Below are 21,863 nucleotides of genomic sequence, written 5' to 3'. Positions count from 1 at the left end.
AAATGGGGTTAACTATCTATTTTCCCATCGAAAGTATCATATAGCACCATATGTTAAGACCTCATTGCAGTTATGATGTTATATGATAGTTACAAGGGAGAAAATGATTGTAAGAAGAATTTAAATATATCATTATGATATTGTTTTCTATGTTTTGAGAAGATAGCAAAGGACTCTCAGCTGGAATTGTCGTGGCTATTACCGTTTCAACTGTTGTTGGCGTCTTGATACTTTTTGTTCTTGGATATGTTCAATGCCTGTTGGGGGTGGATTTACATCCTCCCTCAAGGCCCATTAGACATTGAATTAGACCCACTTCATTATGAAACCCTAGACATATTTCTCCTATAAATAAGGAGCTACCTCCTTATGAGAAAGGGGCTCTCCTTCCCATTTTTAGACTTAAAACACTTTACACAAAGAGCTTATTGATTCTTAGATTTATTTACACTTGTAATCATACATGTAATATAATCTTTAATCAATAAATTCTTTTTAACGTTCTTTTTCCATTTGATTTCTATGTTGATTTCTCTTAAGCCTCGAGAATTTTAGAAATCTATTTCTAAAATTCTTCATTGTATGAATCCGACAAACACACCATTTTCGGTTCAAACAGTTGGCGCTAGAAGGAGGGGGTCAAAGAGAACAATCTTCATAGCATATCAAACTTGGGAAAACCCTAGATCTAGGTTAAAAAAAAAAAATGTCGTCTTGTTTCTTGACGAAGACGCGGTTTTGGTTGGAGGGAGGAAGCTAATCGAACGATGTATGAAGAAGCTAATCGACGACGTCTGAAGAAGAAACCCGATTCTCAGATTTTCAACGACGGCGACTTCTTACCTGTGTCGGTGTCTCGATCCATCGTCATCCGGGGAGACAGAGATCGACAACGTGGAAGCCGTAACTGCGCTGGTTATGCGCTGGTTCTTCCTCGAGCTCGAAGCCAAGATGGAGTTTCAATCGCGGCCGTAAAGACGTGCCATCCTCACAGCTTCTGCCATCTCCTCAACTTGGCAAGGGAGCTTAGGGGTTTGGTGAAGTAAACAAACATGATTTGACCTTATCGATTGAGTAATTCGACTCTGTTAACCGTGCATGTGTCTCGATCCATCACCTTCCACCTAGACGAGTCAAAGCCACACCGTATCTGATACAGAACTGCCGTTGTGAGCTCTAAAGTTCTGAGCTTTACGATGACGATTGGCAACGGCACCACTTCCTCTCTCGTCTGTCGAAGAGATGAAGCTCGGAGTCCTTAGAAGATTACAATCGCGGACTTTACCTTGACAAAGCTCAAGTCACTAGCTTGTCGTCTCGTGCTCGGACTATACCTCCACCATCTCCTCCATGAAGGAAACAGCTTCAGCATCTCTCGAAGAAGAGACAGAGCGAGAGAAAGTTGAGAGGAGCTACAGAAACTGTGTGTGTTGTTTTCCGGGTCATGCCATGACTAGAGAGAAAGAGGCGAGTTGGATAGTACCGAGCAGAACATGTGGCTGTTGTTTTCGCTGAGCCGCACAAGTTCGAGCCTCTGCCTGAGATGTCTGGCGGAAAACTCAAGCTCAAGACATCATCAAGTTCTGGCCTTTCTCGGGAATTGTCACTAGAGAAGAAGATCTGATCAAGAGACGCTGAGACGTTTTGACGGAAGTTTACTCTGTTCTTCCTGAGTTTATCGGTCATTGCTCCAAGATGAAGATCTTGAGTTCAGCCAAAAATGGTGATGAACGTGCTGCAACATTGCAGGAACCTCTCAACGGTTCTGCTCCAAGGTCAAGACCAACCACGACAATAGCACCACTGGAGATGTTATCACTGGTCAGGAACATCACAGCCCTGGTGCTAAATGTTGTCACCGCATGCACAGGGCTCGTCGGCTCAATGTTTCCAGATAAAAACACGTCAAAAAGGATGTTAGCAACGTCCTTACCTCGCCAACAACGAGGAGCCCAAGCTTGCCATCACAAATACAGCTCTGGTCTTGCCATGGAAGTATGAGACATGGCTTTACCTGCATCTTTATACGTCATCAGCAGATTCAAGCTCCAAAACAAAAATAAGAGAGATAGAAGAAAACAGAGGAGCATATGATGGACCATGAACAGCCTGGCCACAGCTCAGTGTCATCTACTTCCAAAAAAAAAAAAAAAAAAAGGGAAGAGATAAGTTCTCATCTCCAACAACTCGCGACTACTTATCCTCAAAAGATAAGTTTCTCGTATATTTAAATTTTATAAACTCAGTGGTGCTTGCTTTATTATCCGTGACATGCACTTTGCTTAGTGATTATTATATTACTACTATCAAATCAACTTGTGAACACTAAGCAAAAACAAGTCAGCAGCGTGTTTATTGATTATGCCAAAGTTGGTTATTTCTTTTGGTTTATATTGGTCTAATCATGATCATGTTTTTGTGAACCAGAGCCAAAGAGAAAAATGGAGCCAACAAGCAGTTGCCACCACCATATGTCCTCATGCTTCGAAAGATGGCTCTCAGCCACAAGCTTATCGGAAATAGCACAAGCCGATGCTTTCTCACGTCATCATAGCCTGACGAGCATACACGCCAACAACTTGCTCGACACACACAATCTCAACACGAGACTTCGGGTCGGCAATAGTTCGAGCCAAAGAGAAAAATGGAGCCAACAAGCAGTTGCCACCACCATATGTCCTCATGCTTCGAAAGATGGCTCTCAGCCACAAGCTTATCGGAAACAGCACAAGCCGGTGCTTTCTCACGTCATCATAGCCTGACGAGCATACACGCCAACAACTTGCTCGACACACACAATCTCAACACGAGACTTTGGGTCGGCAATAGTTCGAGCCAAAGAGAAAAATGGAGCCAACAAGCAGTTGCCACCACCATATGCCCTCATGCTTCGAAAGATGGCTCTCAGCCACAAGCTTATAGGAAACAGCACAAGCCGGTGCTTTCTCACGTCATCATAGCCTGACGAGCATACACGCCAACAACTTGCTCGACACACACAATCTCAACACGAGACTTCGGGTCGTCAATAGTTCGGTAAACATGCATTTTAGGCACGAGTTTAAATTGAACTTGCTTTTTATTAGGCACGAGTTTGCGGTCGACTCGCTTATTGTTAGACACGAGTTTACAAAAACTCGTCTTTGGCTAGGCATGAGTTTACAGAAGCTCTCCTTCCACTAGGCACGAGCTCTCAGTAAACTCACCTCTGTCTTAGCATGAGTCAAGTAAACTCGTCTTTCACTAAGCACGAGTTTAAAGCAAACTCGCTTCTTACTAGGCACAAGTTCGAAATAAACTCGCCTAAACCGTCATAGGTATGAATGTGTCTAGTTCATTGTCTAATAAACCCTATTCGTAAACTTCGCAGAGATCGATTCCATCTCTCTCAACGAACTTGGGGGGACTAACTGTTGGGGGTGGATTTACATCCTCCCTCAAGGCCCATTAGACATTGAATTAGACCCACTTCATTATGAAACCCTAGACATATTTCTCCTATAAATAAGGAGCTACCTCCTTATGAGAAAGGGGCTCTCCTTCCCATTTTTAGACTTAAAACACTTTACACAAAGAGCTTATTGATTCTTAGATTTATTTACACTTGTAATCATACATGTAATATAATCTTTAATCAATAAATTCTTTTTAACGTTCTTTTTCCATTTGATTTCTATGTTGATTTCTCTTAAGCCTCAAGAATTTTAGAAATCTATTTCTAAAATTCTTCATTGTATGAATCCGACAAATACACCATTTTCGGTTCAAACAATGCCGGAGGAAAAACTCATACAAAAGAACTCTGATTGAAAGTTAGTTTCTTGTTTGTTTAGCTATTGTTGTTGGAAACCTGAAGCATAACTAATACACCCTTGATTTTGCAGCTGATATTGATATTTCAACTAGACATTCATCACAATACGACTTTAAGACCATTGAAGCTGCAACAAACAATTTCTCCAGGAGTAATAAGCTCGGGGAAGGTGGATTCGGCGAGGTTTACAAAGTAAGGAGGTCTTTGTTTTCCATATTTTTCTAGGTTATACGTTACGAAAAACTAACTGGCCATGTTTGTTTCATTCAATTGAATATAGGGTACACTTTCAAATGGAACTGAAGTGGCAGTGAAGCGACTGTCGAAAATGTCAGGACAAGGGACAAGAGAGTTCAGGAACGAGGCTGTTCTTGTGTCAAAACTTCAACATAGGAATCTTGTTAGGCTTCTTGGATTCTGTTTGGAAGGAGAAGAAAAGATTCTCATCTATGAGTTTGTCCCAAACAAAAGTCTTGACTATTTCCTATTTGGTATGGTTACCTTCTATAGTTTTTATTTTATTTAGAAGATTTCTTCTTGAGCTTTTGATTGATGGTACATGTAAATGTGCAGACCCTGAAAAGCAAGGTCAGCTAGACTGGACTCAACGATACAAGATCATTGGAGGGATTGCTAGAGGAATTCTTTATCTTCATCAAGATTCAGAGCTCACAATCATACATCGCGACCTTAAAGCAAGTAACATTCTCTTGGATGCTGATATGAATCCAAAGATCTCAGATTTTGGACTGTCTACCATCTTTGGAATAGATCAAACTCAAGGCAATACCAACAGAATTGCAGGAACCTAGTAAGTATTATGCTCATAACTGTTGAAACCACACAAAGTTGTAGAGCCTTTTTTCTATTGAATGTTAACCATGCTTGTATGTATTTTCAGCGCTTACATGTCTCCTGAGTATGCATTGCAAGGTCAATTCTCCATGAAATCTGACGTTTACAGCTTTGGAGTCTTAGTTCTCGAGATTATAAGCGGAAAGAAAAACAGTAACGTCTACCAGATGGATGAAACTAGTACTGCTGGAAACTTGGTCAACAATGTGAGCATAAAGTCCTCAACATCTTCCAACAATTTAACATCATGACAAAGGGTTGTTCCTGATATGTTCATTTTGTGTTTAGGCTTGGAGGCTATGGAGAAATGGGTCACCACTAGAACTGTCAGATTCGTCCATTAGAAGGAATCATCAGAGTAACGAAGTCACTAGATGCATCCATATTGCGCTCTTATGTGTTCAAGACAATCCAGAAGACCGTCCAATGCTATCAACTATCATCTTGATGCTCACTAGCAACACAATCACTCTACCAGTGCCTCAACTACCGAGTTTTTTCCCGCGTAGCATGCCCGAATTTTGGGCAGGTATCCGAATCAAGTCGATCTACAGTAAAATCTGTTAGTTATTCTATTAGTGACACGACCATTACTGAACTAGAGCCTCGCTGAAGATGGAAGGGATTCTCTGTATGCAAGTTTGAATGATGCTTTTTATAACATTTCACTGCCAATTCAGGAACATTATTTAATACTTTGTTTTTGTCCTGTTTCACGTATTTATAATTCAAGAAGATTCTCCAACGTAGAGAGAATTGTCAGTCTCAATTCTTGTCATTTCTTCTTTGCTTATACTCCAACGTAGAGTGTAATGAGAAGAACAAACATGAACTCAGTTGTTCATAGTCTCAACATTAACTCTCTGTCTCTTCCGGCAGAACCGGGCCTGACAATTTCGGGCCCAGAAGCAAAAAAAAATTTTGGCCCATGATCTAAATAAAACATGAAAATATTAAAAGGTATTCCCATGTGATTCGAACCTGTAACTTCTCGCTGTTATATATCTAGCTTTTGCCACCAGAACTAGAGAGAAACTTCGCTTATTCTTGGCCCCTAAAATAAATATTCTCTTGTTGGCCCCAAAACCAATGCTTGATCTTTGTATCAGGCACGGCCCTGTCTTCCGGTTCCGTTAACACATGCATTTGTTTCTCATAGTGATTCAGGTGAAGCCTCTCGGGTTCGCCAGGTCAAGTCACTGAGCTTGAGCCACATTGAAAGATTGTTTTAAACCGGTTTATTAAAGCGCGTGATTGTGAAGTTTTCAGTTACTTTTTGTTGATTTTAGTTTCATTTTTCAACAACTGATATTTTTTTTTAAAAAAAACTGATAATATTAAAGGTCCAATAGGATTCGGAGTTATGCTCGACTGTAACATAGTTAACAAAAACAGTACAATAAAACAGAGAATATAAACGTTAAACGGTGAGACTTGCTCATCTTAAAGAAACCTGCAGAAAAACTGCAATCGTATCCCTGAAATAATTGCTCTAAAGAGATTCTTATGATCAATAAACTCTGATTCGTAGATGATTGGTCTAAATATTCACACAATCAATTTTGAACCAAAAGAATGTAAAAAAATTATAAGGTAGGATTTGACATCTAATTTCTACACCGAATAAACCAACTAAACTATATTGAACCGGAACTAAACCAGACAGGTTGGGTTCGGCTCAAAAAATGAATAGGACACGTGGCACTCTCCGAGGCTCACACCATCTACACACAAGAACCAACCCCTAGACACGCATCAAAAGAGCCCTAAATTCCAAGAAGAGTAACATTCTCGAGTTGGGTTTTCTTAAAGTCACAGGCTTTCAATTTGGGTTTCGTTGTACGAACACAGCTAGAGATCGTGTGAGATCTGGTTCTCAAGCCTCGCCGCAAAAGGGTCTCTCTGTGTTTAGTTCTGAAAAAAAAACAGTGAAGAGAGCAGCAATGTGTAGTTTGTCGACGAGCCTACTGTTACCGGCAAGGCTCAAACCAGGTTATTCAGACAAACGGAGTAACAGCAGCAACTCACTCCTTGTCTCCAATGGAAGATCGAAGATGAAGAGCCAAGGCATTGTTCCCGTAAGCAATTCTGGTTCAAAATCTATGTAATTCCATTATCGTGAGAGCTTAGCTTTTTAATCTGGCGTGCAGATGACAAGATTGTTTGGACCAGCGATCTTCGAATCATCAAAGTTGAAAGTATTGTTTGTAGGGGTTGATGAGAAGAAGCATCCACCAATGCTCCCTAGAACTTACACCCTCACTCACAGTGACATTACTGCTAAACTAACTTTAGCTATCTCTCACTCCATTAATAACTCTCAGGTATAAAAAAAAAAGTTACCTTTCTCTGCTCTTCTTCACATATTTACAGTAGAGGCCTATCTCTGTATACAGTTGCAAGGGTGGGCAAATAAGCTATACAGAGACGAAGTGGTAGCAGAGTGGAAGAAAGTGAAAGGGAAAATGTCGCTTCACGTTCACTGTCATATCAGCGGTGGACATATCCTTTTAGATATATTCGCAAAGTTTCGTTACTACATCTTTTGCAAAGAGCTACCTATTGTAAGTGTGATCCAAAAGTCAAATTCTGTTATTTGGTTTCATGGTGTTTGCTTACTATATGATTTTTTATGTATTTTAGGTGTTGAAGGCTATTGTTCATGGAGATGGGAACTTGTTGAACAAGTATCCAGAGTTACAAGAAGCTCCTGTTTGGGTTCATTTCCATTCCAATGTCGATGAGTTCAACAGAGTTGAATGTTGGGGTCCCCTTTGGGAAGCTACTACTACTTCACCTGATGATGATGGTCACAGGAGGACTCATACTCTTCCTGAGTCACAGTGCGTGGATGAGTGCAGTTGTTGTTCCCCACCTGTTATCTCCATTCCCTGGTCTCATACTCTTAGTAATGCAGTGTCTAATGATTACTCAGGCCGAGGGAAAATGTCTAACTCCTAATCCGGAGAAACTCTAATGAAAACCTTTTTTGGTGGTTTGTAAATTGAATGAAATGGAAGATCATTGGTTTGGTTTTGGTGTACAAAATGTGGTTTAGGAAACTAATGATTGTTTGTAGGTTTGATTAATACAAAAGCTAAGTTAATTTGAAGTGTTTAATAATACTTTGTGTGTCTTTGACCCATCAACGTGTTTTGAAGTCAAAGAAACTGTATAGTTAGTTAGTCTTGTCTTGTCATCAAAGTGTTTTAAAATAATCACGTAAGTCAAGTTAGTGTGAGCCATTTCACACGTGAAACCAAAGGAGAAACGTGAAGACTAGAAGAGAGAGATTGGGAGTGACGGGTAAAAAGAACTTGTCTGGTCTACGTTACAAAGAGCGTAGTCGCCACGCCTTGCTTCTAATGGTTCCAAAATCGTTCTTTTGGATTTTATGTGGTCTCTCTATTCCTCGCAATCTTCTTGGTTGTTGTTAAACCAAAAAAAGATGACTGTCTTTCTCTAACCCCCCCCCCCCCCCCCCCCCCCCCCCCCCCCCCCCTCCCTCTTCTATGTCTATCTGTAATTTTTTTTTTATTCTTAAAAAAAAAACATTTTTACAATGTGTGCAACCCTTAAACTATCTCCTTCTCTTCTTTCTCTATACTATGCCCCAAAGGAAAAAGAAATTACTCCAAATATTCACACTCGAATGCCAAACCAAAATTGCAAGGCACCTTCCATTCCCTTTACTCTTTTAGCTCTTAATAGGCTAAGCTTATTTCTCATTCCCTTATCCACCAGTTTCTTCATAACATTCACTGGGATCAGCTTCTCTCCATGCTTAACTTTGTTCCTCTCTCGCCATGTTGCATGTAATGCGGTTTGAAACGCATATCTGAGACAAAATAGCTTCATCTTCCCCATATTACCTCTCTCGGTGATCAAATTCATAATAACGACCCATGAGCTTGAGAAAGAACTTTCCATAATTTCTCTAGAAAGACTCTCCCAAATTTGGCCTGAATAGGAACACTCAAAGAACAAGTGATCTCTATTTTCTCCCGCATTTTTGCATAAAACACAAGTCTCATCAACTCCTGGATTCCATCGGACAACTCTATCCATCGTAGCCAATCTATCCAAATTTGCCAACCAAGTCATGAAAGCATACTTTGGTGTAGCCTGAGAGAACCAAACTCCACGAGTCCAAACACATTTTCCTTCCTTTCTCGAGTTAACTTCCAAGTCTCATACGTCAAGAAAGAAGAATTATAACCCGACTCCCTTCTCCACAGACTCACATCCTCCATCTCATCACTGAGCGTTTCTCTCATGTTACTCAACTCCACTTCAATGTCATTTAGGATCTCCAGCCGATGTCTTCTTCTACGTCTTGAGCTAAAGAAAACTTCTTCAACCGTAGCTTCTCTGTGTATACCCATGTCTAGGAAACCTCTTGTCCCCAATAGATCATATATAACACCTCGATCACTCCATTTTTCAAACCAGAAAGAAGTATGGCGCTCATTTCCTATTTCTTTCCTGTAAAAACTCTTTGCTATCTCTCTGAGTTTTAACATCTTCCTCCACATCCAAGACCCAGTTTGGATTTTAATATTCACTTCCCAGAAGCTTCTCTGTTTCAACAGATTTGCCTTTATCCATTTGCTCCATAGAGATTTCCCCACCAACAACCTCCAAATGAGCTTCAGCCCACACACAATATTCACTTCTTTTAGTACCCTTATACCCAGACCACCTTCAGCTTTTTCTCTACAAACGTCCCTCGATGACACTTTAGCAGCAGTAGTCCTAAGAGTTGGACCAGTCCAGAGGAAGGCTGAACAGAGATGCTCTACTTCTTTGACACATTGACTCGGCAAACGAAAAGCAGCAGACCAGAAGTTAACAATGCTCATTATAACCACTTTGATTAGCTGCAATCTTCCAGCATAAGACAGAAATCTGCTCGTCCAGGTGTTAATTCTGCATCTTATTTTCTCCACCAGGGGCTGATAGTCCTGCTTCTTCATCCCTTGAGTCATCAAAGGAAGGCCCAGATACCGAACATGTAGAGTACCCTCAGCTAAAGGAAAATTCGTCAAGATTCTACTCTTCTCTTCTGCAGATACTCCAGCCATATATATTGTAGATTTCTCAATACTTATCTTCAGACCAGACCAAACCGCAAACTCATCAAAAACTGCAAGGGCCCCTTCTATAAACGCCTTTGATCCTTCTACAAACACCATCAAATCATTTGCAAAGCACAGATGAGTGAGGGAAATAGAGTTACATCCAGAATGAAGTTTGAACTGTTTTGCTGCAGCTGCTTTATCTATTTTCCTCGACAGGATTTCCATACAGAGAACAAATAGATACGAGGAAAGAGAGAAACCCTGACGAAGACCTCTCGAGCTCTGGAAGTAACCCGCAAGTTCTCCATTGACTTGAACTGAGAAAGACGGACTTGTAATGCACAGTCTGATCCAATGTATATATTTTCCAGGAAAACCCATAACTTCCAAACCCTTCAGAACAAACTCTCACTGAACCGAGTCAAAAGCCTTCGAAATATCAATCTTCATAACGCACCGTGGAGAAACTGACTCTTTATGATAGTCCTTCACCATCTCAGAAGCTAGCAGAACATTTTCCATGAGCAATCGTCCCTTAATGAAAGCTGACTGATTATCACTGATGATACTAGGCAGAAGTTTCTTCAGTCTGTTGGCCAAAATCTTGGATACTACCTTATATAGAACATTGCAACAAGCAATAGGCTTATAGTCCTTCATTTCCATGGAATCAGTCTTCTTAGGAATTAGTGCCAAGATTGTTGAATTCACACCTTTAGGAAGGAAGCCAAACTGAAACACAGACTGAACAGCCACAACAAAATCACGCCCTAGCACTGGCCAAGTCATCTTGAAGAACTCGCATGGGAACCCATCCGGCCCTGGGGACTTGTTATTTTTCATAGCAAAAAGAACTTTTTGAATTTCCTCCTCTATTACTTCAGCCTCTAAATCACGACAAACTTCCAAGCTACATCTGAAACCCATAAGATCACTCAACTCCTTCACTGCGGTCCCTTTGTAGTCTTCAAGACACATATTCAACAGATTCGAGAAAAACCTTTCCGCCTCTTGTTTAATCTCCTGCTGATCAGTGACAGTAATACCATCCCCACATCTTAGCTCTCGAATCATATTCTGGGCCTGTCGAGTTCTAATGGCATTGTAGAAGGTTTTGTTGTTCTGATCACCAACATCTAACCAGTGCAATTTTGAACGCTGCTTGAGAAAGTCTTCTTCAAGAGTAGCAACATGCAGCCACTTCTCTTAAGCTACAGCTTCCTCCTGAGCTGCTATCTCATTTGGGTGTAAAGAGTTTGCTTATGCTTTTCACACAGCAACTCATGAGCCTCTTTTGTTCTTTTGGTTAGATTTCATATCCCCTCTCTACCCAATTCCCTTATCAACGGTTTCAGGTTCTTACGCTTCTTCGAAAATCTATACAAGGCTGAAGTGGAGTGAAAAAGAACCTCTGTGTTATCCCAAAATTCCTGAATCATAGGAAGAAATCTTGGCAAGGCACCAATAGCATTTACAAATTTAAAAGGTCTTCGAATTTTCCCCTGAGGCGGCTTCAACTGAATTCTGCAACGCATGTGATCTGAGCATCCCCGGCCTCAAATATAAAATAAGCATTGGAGAACCGTTGAAGAGCCGCATCATTCATCAAAACCCTATCAAGCTTCTTGCAGATAATTCCTTCATCATGTTTGTTGCCCCAAGTAAACAGAGGCCCTTGATATCCCAAATCAGAAAGATGACAACGAAGCATCACCCTCTGAAAATCCCTCATACTTCCAGGGACTCTTCCCAAACTCAAGAACCTTGAATTCTCTTCAACATCCAAAATCTCATTGAAATCACCCATGATCATCCATTCTTTATTCGTAAGGATAGCAGAGATCATCCCACAACTCCTTCCTCTCCTCACTCTGATTTTTTGCATAAACAAACGTACATAGAAACTCCTCTTCACCTTCTAATCCCACTGAGCAAGTAACAGTTGATCAGACTTGTACACATGAAACATACGGACAGACTCCCTCCAAAAGACCCAAATTCTTCCTCCTGGACTACAATCATAATTCGTCATCACCGACCACTCCCTAAAACTCTCCCTTATTATCTTCTCAGCCTTCTTTTCTTTCACCCTTGTTTCCAAAACACAACCAAACTTCATTTCTTTGTTTCTTATCCACTCCTTGACTGCAGAATGCTTTAAAGATTTGTTGAATCCTCTCACATTCCAGAAGAAGCACAACATGTGAACCTTCGCCAAATGAGGAGCGAGATCCAAAAATTTCCCCACTACAAAATCATCCCACAACGGCGTTGAATCCACAAGAATCTCGCTTGTAATCGCAACCGTATGCTTCCCATCCTTCGTTGATATCTCAACCTCGTACTTCGTCAAACTTTTCTTATCTTTCACCGCCGAAGCCCAACTCTTGGCTTTCCCAACCGTAGAATCACTCGTCTCGTCCCCAGACCCACAACCGATCTCACCTCCGGAGGGTTTAGAACCCCCGGTGGATTCGCCAAGTCCATCGTAGAAAGCTAGGTCACAATCGCTCTCGAAATCGCCACAAAATTGCCTTTCCTCAAAACGCAGCGAATAGAAAATAAACGCACAACTTGATTAAACCCTTATATTATTCGCTTTTCGTTTGTGGTTTAATGAAGTTGTTTTACATTTGGTAGTGAAGGATCCTACTTATCTGAGCAATCTGTAATTTACAACTACATTCGGGAAGTAAATACATAACTTTTAGACATTCCAGAACGTTAAGGTTTCATCTCCTGCTCCGGCTACAATCGTCTGTCCATCAAGGTACATAACAAGGTAAGGTGTCAAATCCGAGTTGCAATCTGGGACCAAAGAATGTGATGGTAGTGTTTCACTATATAAACGAAAGCTTGTTTCAGATGTAAGACTAAACCAAAACCAAAGTATAATTAGTTTTTTTGGGGTTTAGATCAGTCTCATATTTACCTATAAAGGTTGGTGAATTAAAATTCAAGAGATTCAGAGTATTTCTGATTTACATTTTCTGTTTTTCTTTCCTTCCTTTTTATATAAACAGAGATGCCGAAGAAAACTCTCAAGCCAAATTGGTCTGACTTCACAGTGCAAGTAGGATCAGACTGAGAAGAGAACCAAATTTGAATGTACAAAAGAAGTTGTTGGTGATGATTCCAGATACCACAAAAGCTTTTTTTTCTATACCATCAGCGAATGCCTAAGCTCCTGCCATATTAAAACAACAATAATATATATAAGCACTTGGTTGTTGTTCCATGGATATATATGTGCACATCACATTGAAAGACTGAATCTATACGATAATAAAACACTCTCAAAAGATAGTGGTTGCTTTATTAGATTTACCTACTAGCGGTCCATCGCTGGTTTGTTTGGTTGATTACTACTCCGCTATTACTAGATTGTATTTGTTGTCCAGCTGCCAGTCTGTTTGTTACCTGTAATGGATTCAAGAAATTAGAAACCTCCGGTGTAAGTGGTTGCCCACGCTACGGTTTTGTAATAAGTTTTAGTGCTTTACCTCATTCCCTGCTTGGAAAGAGTTCACTCTATTTTCCTTGAAGCCCTTATTATTATACCAAGAATAGATTAGACTTTAGAATGGGAATAAAACGAATCAAGGTTAAACTGATTTTCGCAAGCTGCACCTTTGCTTGATGAAATTTTGTGCCAGATCCATTGTTTTGCTTGAGCTCGGATTTGATGGAGAGCTGCAGATTAATAAAACCGGATCCGGTCAGGGAACTACGAGAGTAATCAAATAACAAAAATGTGTTTAAGAGATACCAAACCATGAGCCGTACCTTGCTGAAAAGGTCTGTTGGTAAATCTGGTTGAACTCTCTTTTCTGTATGAAAACTAAACTCCTGTGTCGCATTTTCGAAACCAGTTTCATCCTTATCAGGAAACTCCACTAATAAACATACAGAAGATCAAGTGCAAAGAATAATGGTTAAGAGACTACCATACCAAAGGCACTGTTGTTTCTCGCTTGCTATTTTTGAAAATGCCCATGTCTCCTTTGCTTGAAAGTATCTGTTTCGCAAGAGTATCAGGAGTGACAAGTATAACGCAAGCTGAGGAGGAGACTCGAGAAACGATAGTGTACCTTCTTGTTTAGAGGAAGAGCTTTAAAAATGTGTTTTCCCTCCGAGACATCATGCTTAGATATATCCATAGCGCTTGGTCTGGAAGAATTTTTTTAAAAATTGTAAGTTAATATTAGGGTTTTCTGCAAAAAAACCCTCAATGTGATTTTTTTTTGCAAATTAATCCGCGAACTCAAAAATCCACGGGTCAACCCTCCAAGTGCCAGTCAAACCGCAATATAACCCTCGGCCATATTTATGTGTATTTGACTGTGTATAATTTTAACATTTTTTCAATACTAGGTCGTTTTGGCGCTAATTTTTTAATGAAAAAAATTTGTTGAACCCCACCTTCATTGTGCATTTACGCAAGCTCCCATGTCCGAGAAAAACAAGGTCATTTCGTTTTAGAAATCTATATAATTGCGTTTGTTAAGTAAACAAATATATTTGTTGGCCGAGATGGTTATATAGCATGCACATGGTATTTAAGGTTCAAATTTCAAACCACGAGTTCAACAAATTTTTTTCATTAAAAAATTAGCGCCAAAACGGCATAGTATTGAAAATTTTTTAAAATTATACACAGTCAAATACACATAAATACGGCCGAGGGTTATATTGCGGTTTGACTGGCACTTGGAGGGTTGACCCGTGGGTTTTTGAGTTCGCGGATTAATTTGCAAAAAAAAAACACATTGAGGGTTTTTTTGCAGAAAACCCTTAATATTAACCTCAAACACAAGTTCAAGTGAGAAATCAAGCAATTTTCTAAATTTTCTCTGTGATTTTGCAAGTCATACCTCCTATTTGCCCTGCTAACACCGTCAAGTGCATCAGTTATATTAGATTTGTCTGACCCCTGTCATAAAGAAAACTCACTTTTCAGGATAGAGTTGTTTAGAAGAGAGAAAAACTTGTTAAGAACAGCAGGCACGTGATGAAACTAATAGAAAGCAACATTGTTGCTACCTTATACACATCATTCCCCTGATTAGACCTTGTTGTCACTGCTGAAGAATGTTGCATAGCCCTTTCTGAAGTCTTCAAATGGAATTCCTGTGAAAGAAAAGTCACATATAAGCCCAAGTCATACACTATATTTTTGTGTTGAAACAGTATACCAGCTGAGACAAAAGTCATTTACTATACTTACTTGGAACTCAGGTAGTTTTGGAGTGCTCTTTTTACGGATGGGCAATGAGGGAGCATCAAATATCTATAGAGATCGCAAAGGAGCATGAGTCGAGCCAGGACAATGAAATCATTTCCAGTTCACATTTCTTATAGCAGATACAAAGTTACAAACCTTTCGGTTAAATGGACGTGCTTTGAATCTATATACAGTTGTTGAGTCCTGTTCTAACTTGGTATCATTCTTGTGCCTGAAATAATCATTTGCAAAACATCATGTGAGATTTCACATTTCCTGTGACAAATCACTTTCAGAAAACATTTAGTCTCTAACCGTGTCCTGTGAGCCCTCTGCGATGTAGCAAAATCAGGTTCCTGTGCGATAGTAATCTTTGTCCTGGTTTGTTGTGAGTTTCTATCAAGAGTTGTATCCTGTTGCAAATAATTTAACATCTCAGTAAGAGCTCCCTTATTCACCAGAAAGATAGAATCTTCCATATAAGCACGATCAAAAGTATTCAAGCAATAGAATGCAAACCTTCTTGGGTATCTTGTGAACAAAATTCATCTCCTGCTTTGTATCAGCAACCTGAAACAGAGCAAAAAATTGACTTAATTTCATATAAACCTAGCTAGTACATTGCTAAAGGAGACTAATTATACCCATCACACTCTACCTTACGAAGAAGACCTCCATCAAGCTTCTGTCTCTTAGCCGCTTGAACTTCGGTCCCACATATTCCTTTCTCATGAATTTGATCAACTTGCATATGGAATTTACTATACCAGCAAAAGAAGCTACGTATTAGGTGGAATAAAATTAAGATGACAGAAGATTTAAACATGCTACAGCAGCCACCTTGCATTATTTTGTTTTGCTAACTGACTAGCAGTAGGTCTGATTAATGTCGAGCTCCTTGGAGTTGATCTAATGCTTGACTTAGCTCGGAACTTTGGTTTATTATTTTGGTTGTGATTGCTAACCGTTGGTCCTGGTAAAAGTAGAGAAAGTGAGGCCACCAAATTAAATACCAAAGATGGACCACATCTAAAGGTATTGAAAGAAACAGAACTGATCAAAAAGTTAACTGTGTTACAAGATGGTTTAAAGAATCTTAATGTATAAGCACAATCAATAATTGAAATACATATCGCATGCTCATATCACCTTTGCATATGGGTTGACTTGGGAGTTTCTTCAAGTGACTACCTTGTTGGGATGAAAACATCCCAAAACGCATTCCATTTCCTTAAGAGAAAAAAAAAAAGATACTATAAGAATCTATAAACAAACATATCTTGTAGTCTTTTAACTTTCTACACACATCATAATCAAACTGGTAAAACAGTTTAAGCACCATAATTTATTCACACCTGTTTTATTCATATGCGAAGGCTGATAGGTTTCTCTATCCCTCTCACAAACATCTGCTGCCGCCTCTGATCTAGTGGATGCCGCCGCCTCGGTCTTGTCATCAGAAACCTCCTCACTGCTTAACAGTTTTGTTACGAAAGCTGAAAATAAACAAAGAATTAACAGCAAATTCTCCATATGCTTGCTGAAAAATGGAAAAAATCAAGAACAAAAAGGCGAATGTAGTATCTCAAAACAGCATTGCAACCAAATCAAATATGACTGATCACATTGTAAATCAATTTTTCCGATTCAGCAATTTTTACCGCATCGCGAAGGACAATGTAAAATTTTCAACAGCCAAAATCAAATCGAAGAAAGAAACTTAAACTAAGCACTCTCTCTAACTAAGCTGTAAACGTGAGACATAAAAGCTTATGAAGATGATGATACTCACGAGAGGGAGCGTAGGAGGGAGCAGAGTGAAACCAGAACTCGGCGGATTGAGACTCCTCCGCTGACTCCATCCGAGTGAAATCGAACCACCGAGCCGCGTCAAACTCGTACTCAAGGTCGATCTCTTTCGCCTCGAACACCGTTGGCTCGATCTCCATATCTTCATCCATCTCCATTCCCTCTCTCTCTCTAATAACAAAAACTCCACAGTCAAATCACTGACGAAGACGAAGCAGAGAAGGAAAATAACGGCACAAATTTCGCTGTTTCAGAGATTTGGGTTTAGCAACAAAACGGAAAGAAAATATATCAAGGAAAACGACACCGTGTTGCGCTCCGGGTTTTGTAACGACTCGAAATTTTGAATTTTGATTAAGACTACGAAACGACGATAATGTCCCTTACATGTGAGAAAGTATGTGAGGGTGCTTTCGTCAATTCGAATGGGAAAGAAAGAGGGAGAGCCTATTTTTTCTTGCGTGGATGCATTCGAGGCGCGTCTCTCTCTCTCTGGGTCTGCGAGCTTTCTTGGCTTTCGACTAAGACTGTAAATTCCGGCGGGGTCGAGAATCACCCTTCAGTTTTGTGCTTATTTACGTATTTTGCCACTAACGGTTGTATTCTTTTGTCAGGTAAATTGCGCTTTTCAAAGTCAAAAATGGAAAACATATGTTTATGTGACATCATTTTCCTTTTTTATATGCAATTTATAAGATTAAAAATTGAATGATGTTAGGAGAAACATCAGATAAAAACATGAAAGATGGAATTATTAATATGAGAATTGTAAAGTCCAATTTTTTTCCTCTTTATTGTGTGTGCAGTGCTACGGAAACTGGAATTATTTCTTTTGGAAGTAATAACGTTTTCAGAATGATATATTAATATACAAGTAATATGATTTAAATATTTTTGAAATTCAGTTTATATGAAAATGAGGTACGCGTGGCGGACAGCATGACGTTGACTGTGGATTTTAATAATTTATCCATCAATTTTTTTAAGCAGAACTTGTCATTTAATACGGTTCTATGAGAGTACACAAAGACCCAACTTTATGTAAGAGAAAAGGACAAACTTTCAATTTTGTTGTTCTTTAGGGTAAGACAAAGTTTTAAAACCTAGAGTAAATGTTTTCTAGGCATTCGTTTTGTTCAAAAGGATTTTGGGTGTTGGACCAAAGCTGCTTTTGGGAGTACGAAGATACATTTATTTGGGAAGGTGTTGGTTGTACATTTTCAGCGGTAATAAAAGAAAGAAAAATAACTTCTTTTTTTTGCCAACAAGAAAAATAACTAAAATTGAAAAAAGGCAAGACTTTATACATATGCACATACATTGTGTATATCTGTTATTTTCATGCTACTGTATTTTCTTGGGTCCAGTCATACCACTGTATTATTTAATGTCCATGTTCAGTTTAATTGATGATCCCCATGGCACATTTTCTATGTGATGATAGATGCAGTTGATCTTCTTCACTGGTATCCATCATTTAATTTGTTCAAATGAATTTGAGTTACATTCACAGCTATGCTCTGACATGTTTGCTTTAAATAAAATTAATTTGATTTGGAAAAGTAAACCATATGAAGATTCTCTCTTTATCGTTTCCCAATATCACTGCATATAACAACAATCTTTTCTCCTTCATGTCACACACAATATCAACGAGTACACAATATTTACACTCTAGAAAGAAAGAAAAATCAAGAATGGTTAGATTTTTCATCTGTTCATACTGGTTAGCTGTTAATAAATTAGATGAGAAGAACCAATGAGACAGTAAAAACAGAGCTCTTTGACCTCTTGGAGCAGACCTGAAACTGTGCAAGGAGTGAGACAAGTGATGTTTCAGATTAGAAAGCATTGAGACAAAAGCAAGTCAGAGTTTGTCAGGGGGTTTATTGCGACAATGCTTCCTCCTCTTTCTTCATGGTCTCCAGCTGTCTTTTCGCATACTTTGCGATGAGAATCGTTGTAGCTACAGTTCCAAAAAAGCCCCGAGAATGCTGAGAACAATCTGTGTAACCGAGAGGCCGTGTTCATCTGCAGAAGATGCTTCTGCTAATAAAGTCTTTACAAGGTTCCCTCTGCAATACATAAACCAGAGATCTCACTAATCAGCGACATGACAAGATCCAACAGTGAAAAAGGAGCTTAACTGAAGAGCTTCTAGAAGCTAAATACTAGACACAGGCTTAAACTGTCGTAACAAAATGTTTTGGAATTCGAAAAGAAGATAGAAACCTGACTTACGTATAGATTAGCAACAAATATCTCAGGCACCATGCCAAAGAGGGAGCCTGTGATGTAAGCACCGTACTTAACACGAGTTGCAAGTTGCAACAGCCAACAGAACAGTAGTTTATAACTTTATAAACCTACTTTTATAACTTTCAAGAACTATGAAATAATTCAAACGGAAGTAAGGAAACAGCTTCAATAGGGTTGATACGTACTTGGGTTTTGTGGCGGAAGAGATGACCAATGAAGTAAGGAAGTGAGCTGCAGCATAAACCCATCAAAGTTATTATGATCGAGGATCAATCCAACTAGGAAGTGTAGGTGATAAGAGTAGATGGAATCAAAACCGACGTTATCCATGATCAATGGACCGACTCATATGTAACCAACAAAAGCCAATGCAGCCGAATAAAAGAGCCAAGCTTGACCCAGATCGAAGCACAGATACAAATATTTATAAAATAAATATACTATAATAATTATTTGTTATTTATTTTTAATTTTAAATTAATTTATAATTTGTATGCATAATTTATATTAATAATATTATATTACTTTAATTAGACATATGATTTTAGATATGTTATATCTAGTCGTTTTTGTTGTTTTATAGTCGATTTTGTTATCATTTGAGTTATTAGATTGTATCTATTTCTCTGAATTCAACTATAATATATATTTTTTAAATATATTAAAATTATGATTAATTTTTTTACTTGCATTTACGTTGGTTGTTGTCTTAGATATGTAAATATATTTGAGGAAGATTATGTATAATTTTAGATATATTTTGCTTAGAATGAAATATAAAATAAACTAAAGTGTCTGATTCCAAATTATGTAAATTAATATAAAAATAATATTCTACAGTCTCATGCATATATATAAATTTTACAAAAGAACTAAATTATAACAGTTGATTAATATTTTATTTTCATTCGTTAATATGTTTCGAGTCATCCTATAGTTTATATTTATAAAATAAATTATTATTATTATAAAATTATATATTCTTATTGTAGTTAAATTTATGATTTTAGGTATAAGTTGGATTACTCGAGTCACTCATGTTGTGAGTATATTGAGTTACATATATTCTTTCAAATTCAAACTGAAGTATAACTATTTTCTTATTATAATTAAGTAAAATCAAATTAAATTTATTTATCATTTAAATGTGCATGTAGTTTCATAGTATTTATCAAATTATATGTTGATTTAGAAAAAACAAATCAGAAGATAAAGCGATGATCACTATGAAGTTACATATATAAGTAACTAATACATTTTTAAAGCTTATGAACACATATCAATTATATACAATAATTAAAATAGTTTATAAATTTTAAATGATTTTATGCCTTAGATTTATTAAATGGTAAACTGAAATAAATAATCTTAAAATGAGACTCAAATTTTCTTTGATATTTTAATTATAGTCATATTAAGTTCCAGAAACATAAAAACATAAAATTTAAAAGCAAATTTAATATTATGAAAACAAATAATTTTAATAATGATAAAATATAATATATCTACCTCGTTAAAGTATATATTGTTGTGTTATTTTAAAATATTTTGTAATTATTTGATCAAAAGATATTTGTTGTTAATTCTTTTTATTTTTAATATCTCTTAAAAATAAGCAGTTTAAAAATTTTTTTTGTCTGATTATATTTTAAAAATCATATTAGATAAGTAAAATATAATTTATAGATTTTTTACTGTAATTGAAAGATATTATAGTCAACTAAATATATGAAAAATAAATAAAAAATTTCAATAATACTAATTATAAATATTTTTAATCAATTAAACATGTATCAGTTTATGTTACTTAATTATTTTATATAATCATCTAAGAAAACAAATAGATATATAAAAATTATTTTTATTACTTTGAAAATATATATTTTTGTATTGTTTAAAATTATGCTTTAAAAGAAATAATATTTCTTTTTCTAATATCAAGATTATGTGTGTGAATCTTCTTTTATGAAATCACATTATATGCAAAAATATATTTTCATCTAAGAAAATATAGATATAAATAAATATTTTATTACTTCAAAAATATATTTTATGTTATTTAAAAAATATTTTTTAAATGGAATATTTCTATTTTGTGAACTTTTCTTTTTAATGAAATAATATTATATATACATATATTTTCGTTTTTAACTTTGTTTTTAAACTTTATAAATGTTTCATTTTTATTATATATGTTATTTGGAAAAAAAGGAAACTAAATAAAAAATTCAATAATACTATTTAAATGCAATAATTTTAAGTCATTAAGGGTATCAGTGTAATCAACCATCGTGAGAGTTAACGTGAGCGCGACACATAAGAAGATGACTTCTTAAATAATATTATAGAGATATTTAGATTTTGGACATTAAAAATTATTGATTTTTTTGTGTTTTCATTTCTGCAATTTTATTAGTTTTATAGAGCATAATGTATCAAGATTTATAAGCAAAAGATTGTTAGAAGGTTCAAAGATGATCATGACTTATTACATTTGGAAGCAGATCTAGCAAATAAAAAGTGATTTTAGAAGGGGATTTCATGTTCTTGTCGTCGCAAAAGTTCTAATTGACAACACATAAAACTAATAAGAAACATCCACATTCCATGACAGAGTCGTGGTGGTAAAGAGAAGCAATTAGATTGTTAATGTGCTAGTAGCCAAATGATATTGCTTTTATGTTTCTAGTGATTGTGCTAAACATGCTTGAGCTCGTGTATATTGTATCTTTCGAATTATGTTTCTTGCAAGTTTAGACAAATGCATTGTCTATTATGTTACCACTCTTCTTCTGCAATCTTTGTAGTACTGAAATCATTA

At 37.2% G+C, this 21,863-nt stretch overlaps 3 protein-coding genes across 4 annotated transcripts; 2 read left to right on the top strand and 1 right to left on the bottom strand.

The window, feature by feature from the left end:
* Nucleotides 1-2,644: 2,644 nt before the first annotated feature.
* On the top strand, nt 2,645-5,236 carry LOC106405906 (cysteine-rich receptor-like protein kinase 11). The gene is made up of 5 exons (XM_048749918.1): nt 2,645-2,938; nt 4,095-4,305; nt 4,388-4,625; nt 4,716-4,875; nt 4,958-5,236. The coding sequence occupies exons 1-5, from the start codon at nt 2,645-2,647 to the stop codon at nt 5,234-5,236; spliced, it is 1,182 nt and encodes a 393-aa protein (XP_048605875.1).
* Nucleotides 5,237-6,399: 1,163 nt separating this feature from the next.
* Nucleotides 6,400-7,700, top strand: LOC106405908 (magnesium dechelatase SGR1, chloroplastic). Its single transcript, XM_013846465.3, has 4 exons — nt 6,400-6,747; nt 6,820-6,993; nt 7,066-7,233; nt 7,313-7,700. The coding sequence occupies exons 1-4, from the start codon at nt 6,613-6,615 to the stop codon at nt 7,628-7,630; spliced, it is 795 nt and encodes a 264-aa protein (XP_013701919.1). The 5' UTR covers nt 6,400-6,612; the 3' UTR covers nt 7,631-7,700.
* Nucleotides 7,701-12,645: 4,945 nt separating this feature from the next.
* On the bottom strand, nt 12,646-17,421 carry LOC106405907 (protein TPX2-like). 2 transcript variants are annotated; one of them, XM_013846464.3, is made up of 18 exons: nt 16,767-17,421; nt 16,330-16,470; nt 16,124-16,204; nt 15,815-15,947; nt 15,633-15,735; nt 15,494-15,544; nt 15,290-15,387; nt 15,131-15,206; nt 14,978-15,040; nt 14,794-14,880; nt 14,625-14,683; nt 13,842-13,920; nt 13,703-13,768; nt 13,537-13,599; nt 13,381-13,443; nt 13,254-13,298; nt 13,079-13,170; nt 12,646-12,937 (listed from the first exon to the last, which is right to left on the bottom strand). In XM_013846464.3, exons 1-18 carry the CDS (start codon nt 16,939-16,941, stop codon nt 12,919-12,921), a joined length of 1,494 nt encoding a protein of 497 aa, XP_013701918.2. In that variant the 5' UTR covers nt 16,942-17,421; the 3' UTR covers nt 12,646-12,918. The 2 variants fall into 2 exon arrangements, with proteins under 2 accessions (XP_013701918.2, XP_048607675.1); XM_048751718.1 differs by having other exon boundaries at nt 16,763-16,931.
* Nucleotides 17,422-21,863: the final 4,442 nt, after the last annotated feature.

The sequence above is a fragment of the Brassica napus genome, chromosome C3 (assembly GCF_020379485.1).
Source record: "Brassica napus cultivar Da-Ae chromosome C3, Da-Ae, whole genome shotgun sequence".
In the NCBI taxonomy this organism is placed as follows: Eukaryota; Viridiplantae; Streptophyta; class Magnoliopsida; order Brassicales; family Brassicaceae; genus Brassica; species Brassica napus.
The sequence above is the reverse complement of the archived record's forward strand: the minus strand, read 5'-3'. Positions and strand labels throughout refer to the sequence as shown.

Bases quoted from the DNA above. Each gene is read 5' to 3' on its own strand.
- LOC106405908 (XM_013846465.3), top strand. From the start codon at position 6,613: ATGTGTAGTTTGTCGACGAGCCTACTGTTACCGGCAAGGCTCAAACCA. The intron at 6,748-6,819 runs GTAAGCAATTCT...TCTGGCGTGCAG, and splicing joins AGAGCCAAGGCATTGTTCCC to ATGACAAGATTGTTTGGACC. The intron at 7,234-7,312 runs GTAAGTGTGATC...TATGTATTTTAG, and splicing joins TTTGCAAAGAGCTACCTATT to GTGTTGAAGGCTATTGTTCA.
- LOC106405906 (XM_048749918.1), top strand. From the start codon at position 2,645: ATGGAGCCAACAAGCAGTTGCCACCACCATATGTCCTCATGCTTCGAA. The intron at 2,939-4,094 runs GTGCTTTCTCAC...AATTGAATATAG, and splicing joins ATAGGAAACAGCACAAGCCG to GGTACACTTTCAAATGGAAC. The intron at 4,876-4,957 runs GTGAGCATAAAG...TTTTGTGTTTAG, and splicing joins CTGGAAACTTGGTCAACAAT to GCTTGGAGGCTATGGAGAAA.
- LOC106405907 (XM_013846464.3), bottom strand. From the start codon at position 16,941: ATGGAGATGGATGAAGATATGGAGATCGAGCCAACGGTGTTCGAGGCG. The intron at 13,299-13,380 runs GTGCAGCTTGCG...TATAATAATAAG, and splicing joins CAAAATTTCATCAAGCAAAG to GGCTTCAAGGAAAATAGAGT. The intron at 13,171-13,253 runs GTAAAGCACTAA...AATCCATTACAG, and splicing joins CTTTCCAAGCAGGGAATGAG to GTAACAAACAGACTGGCAGC.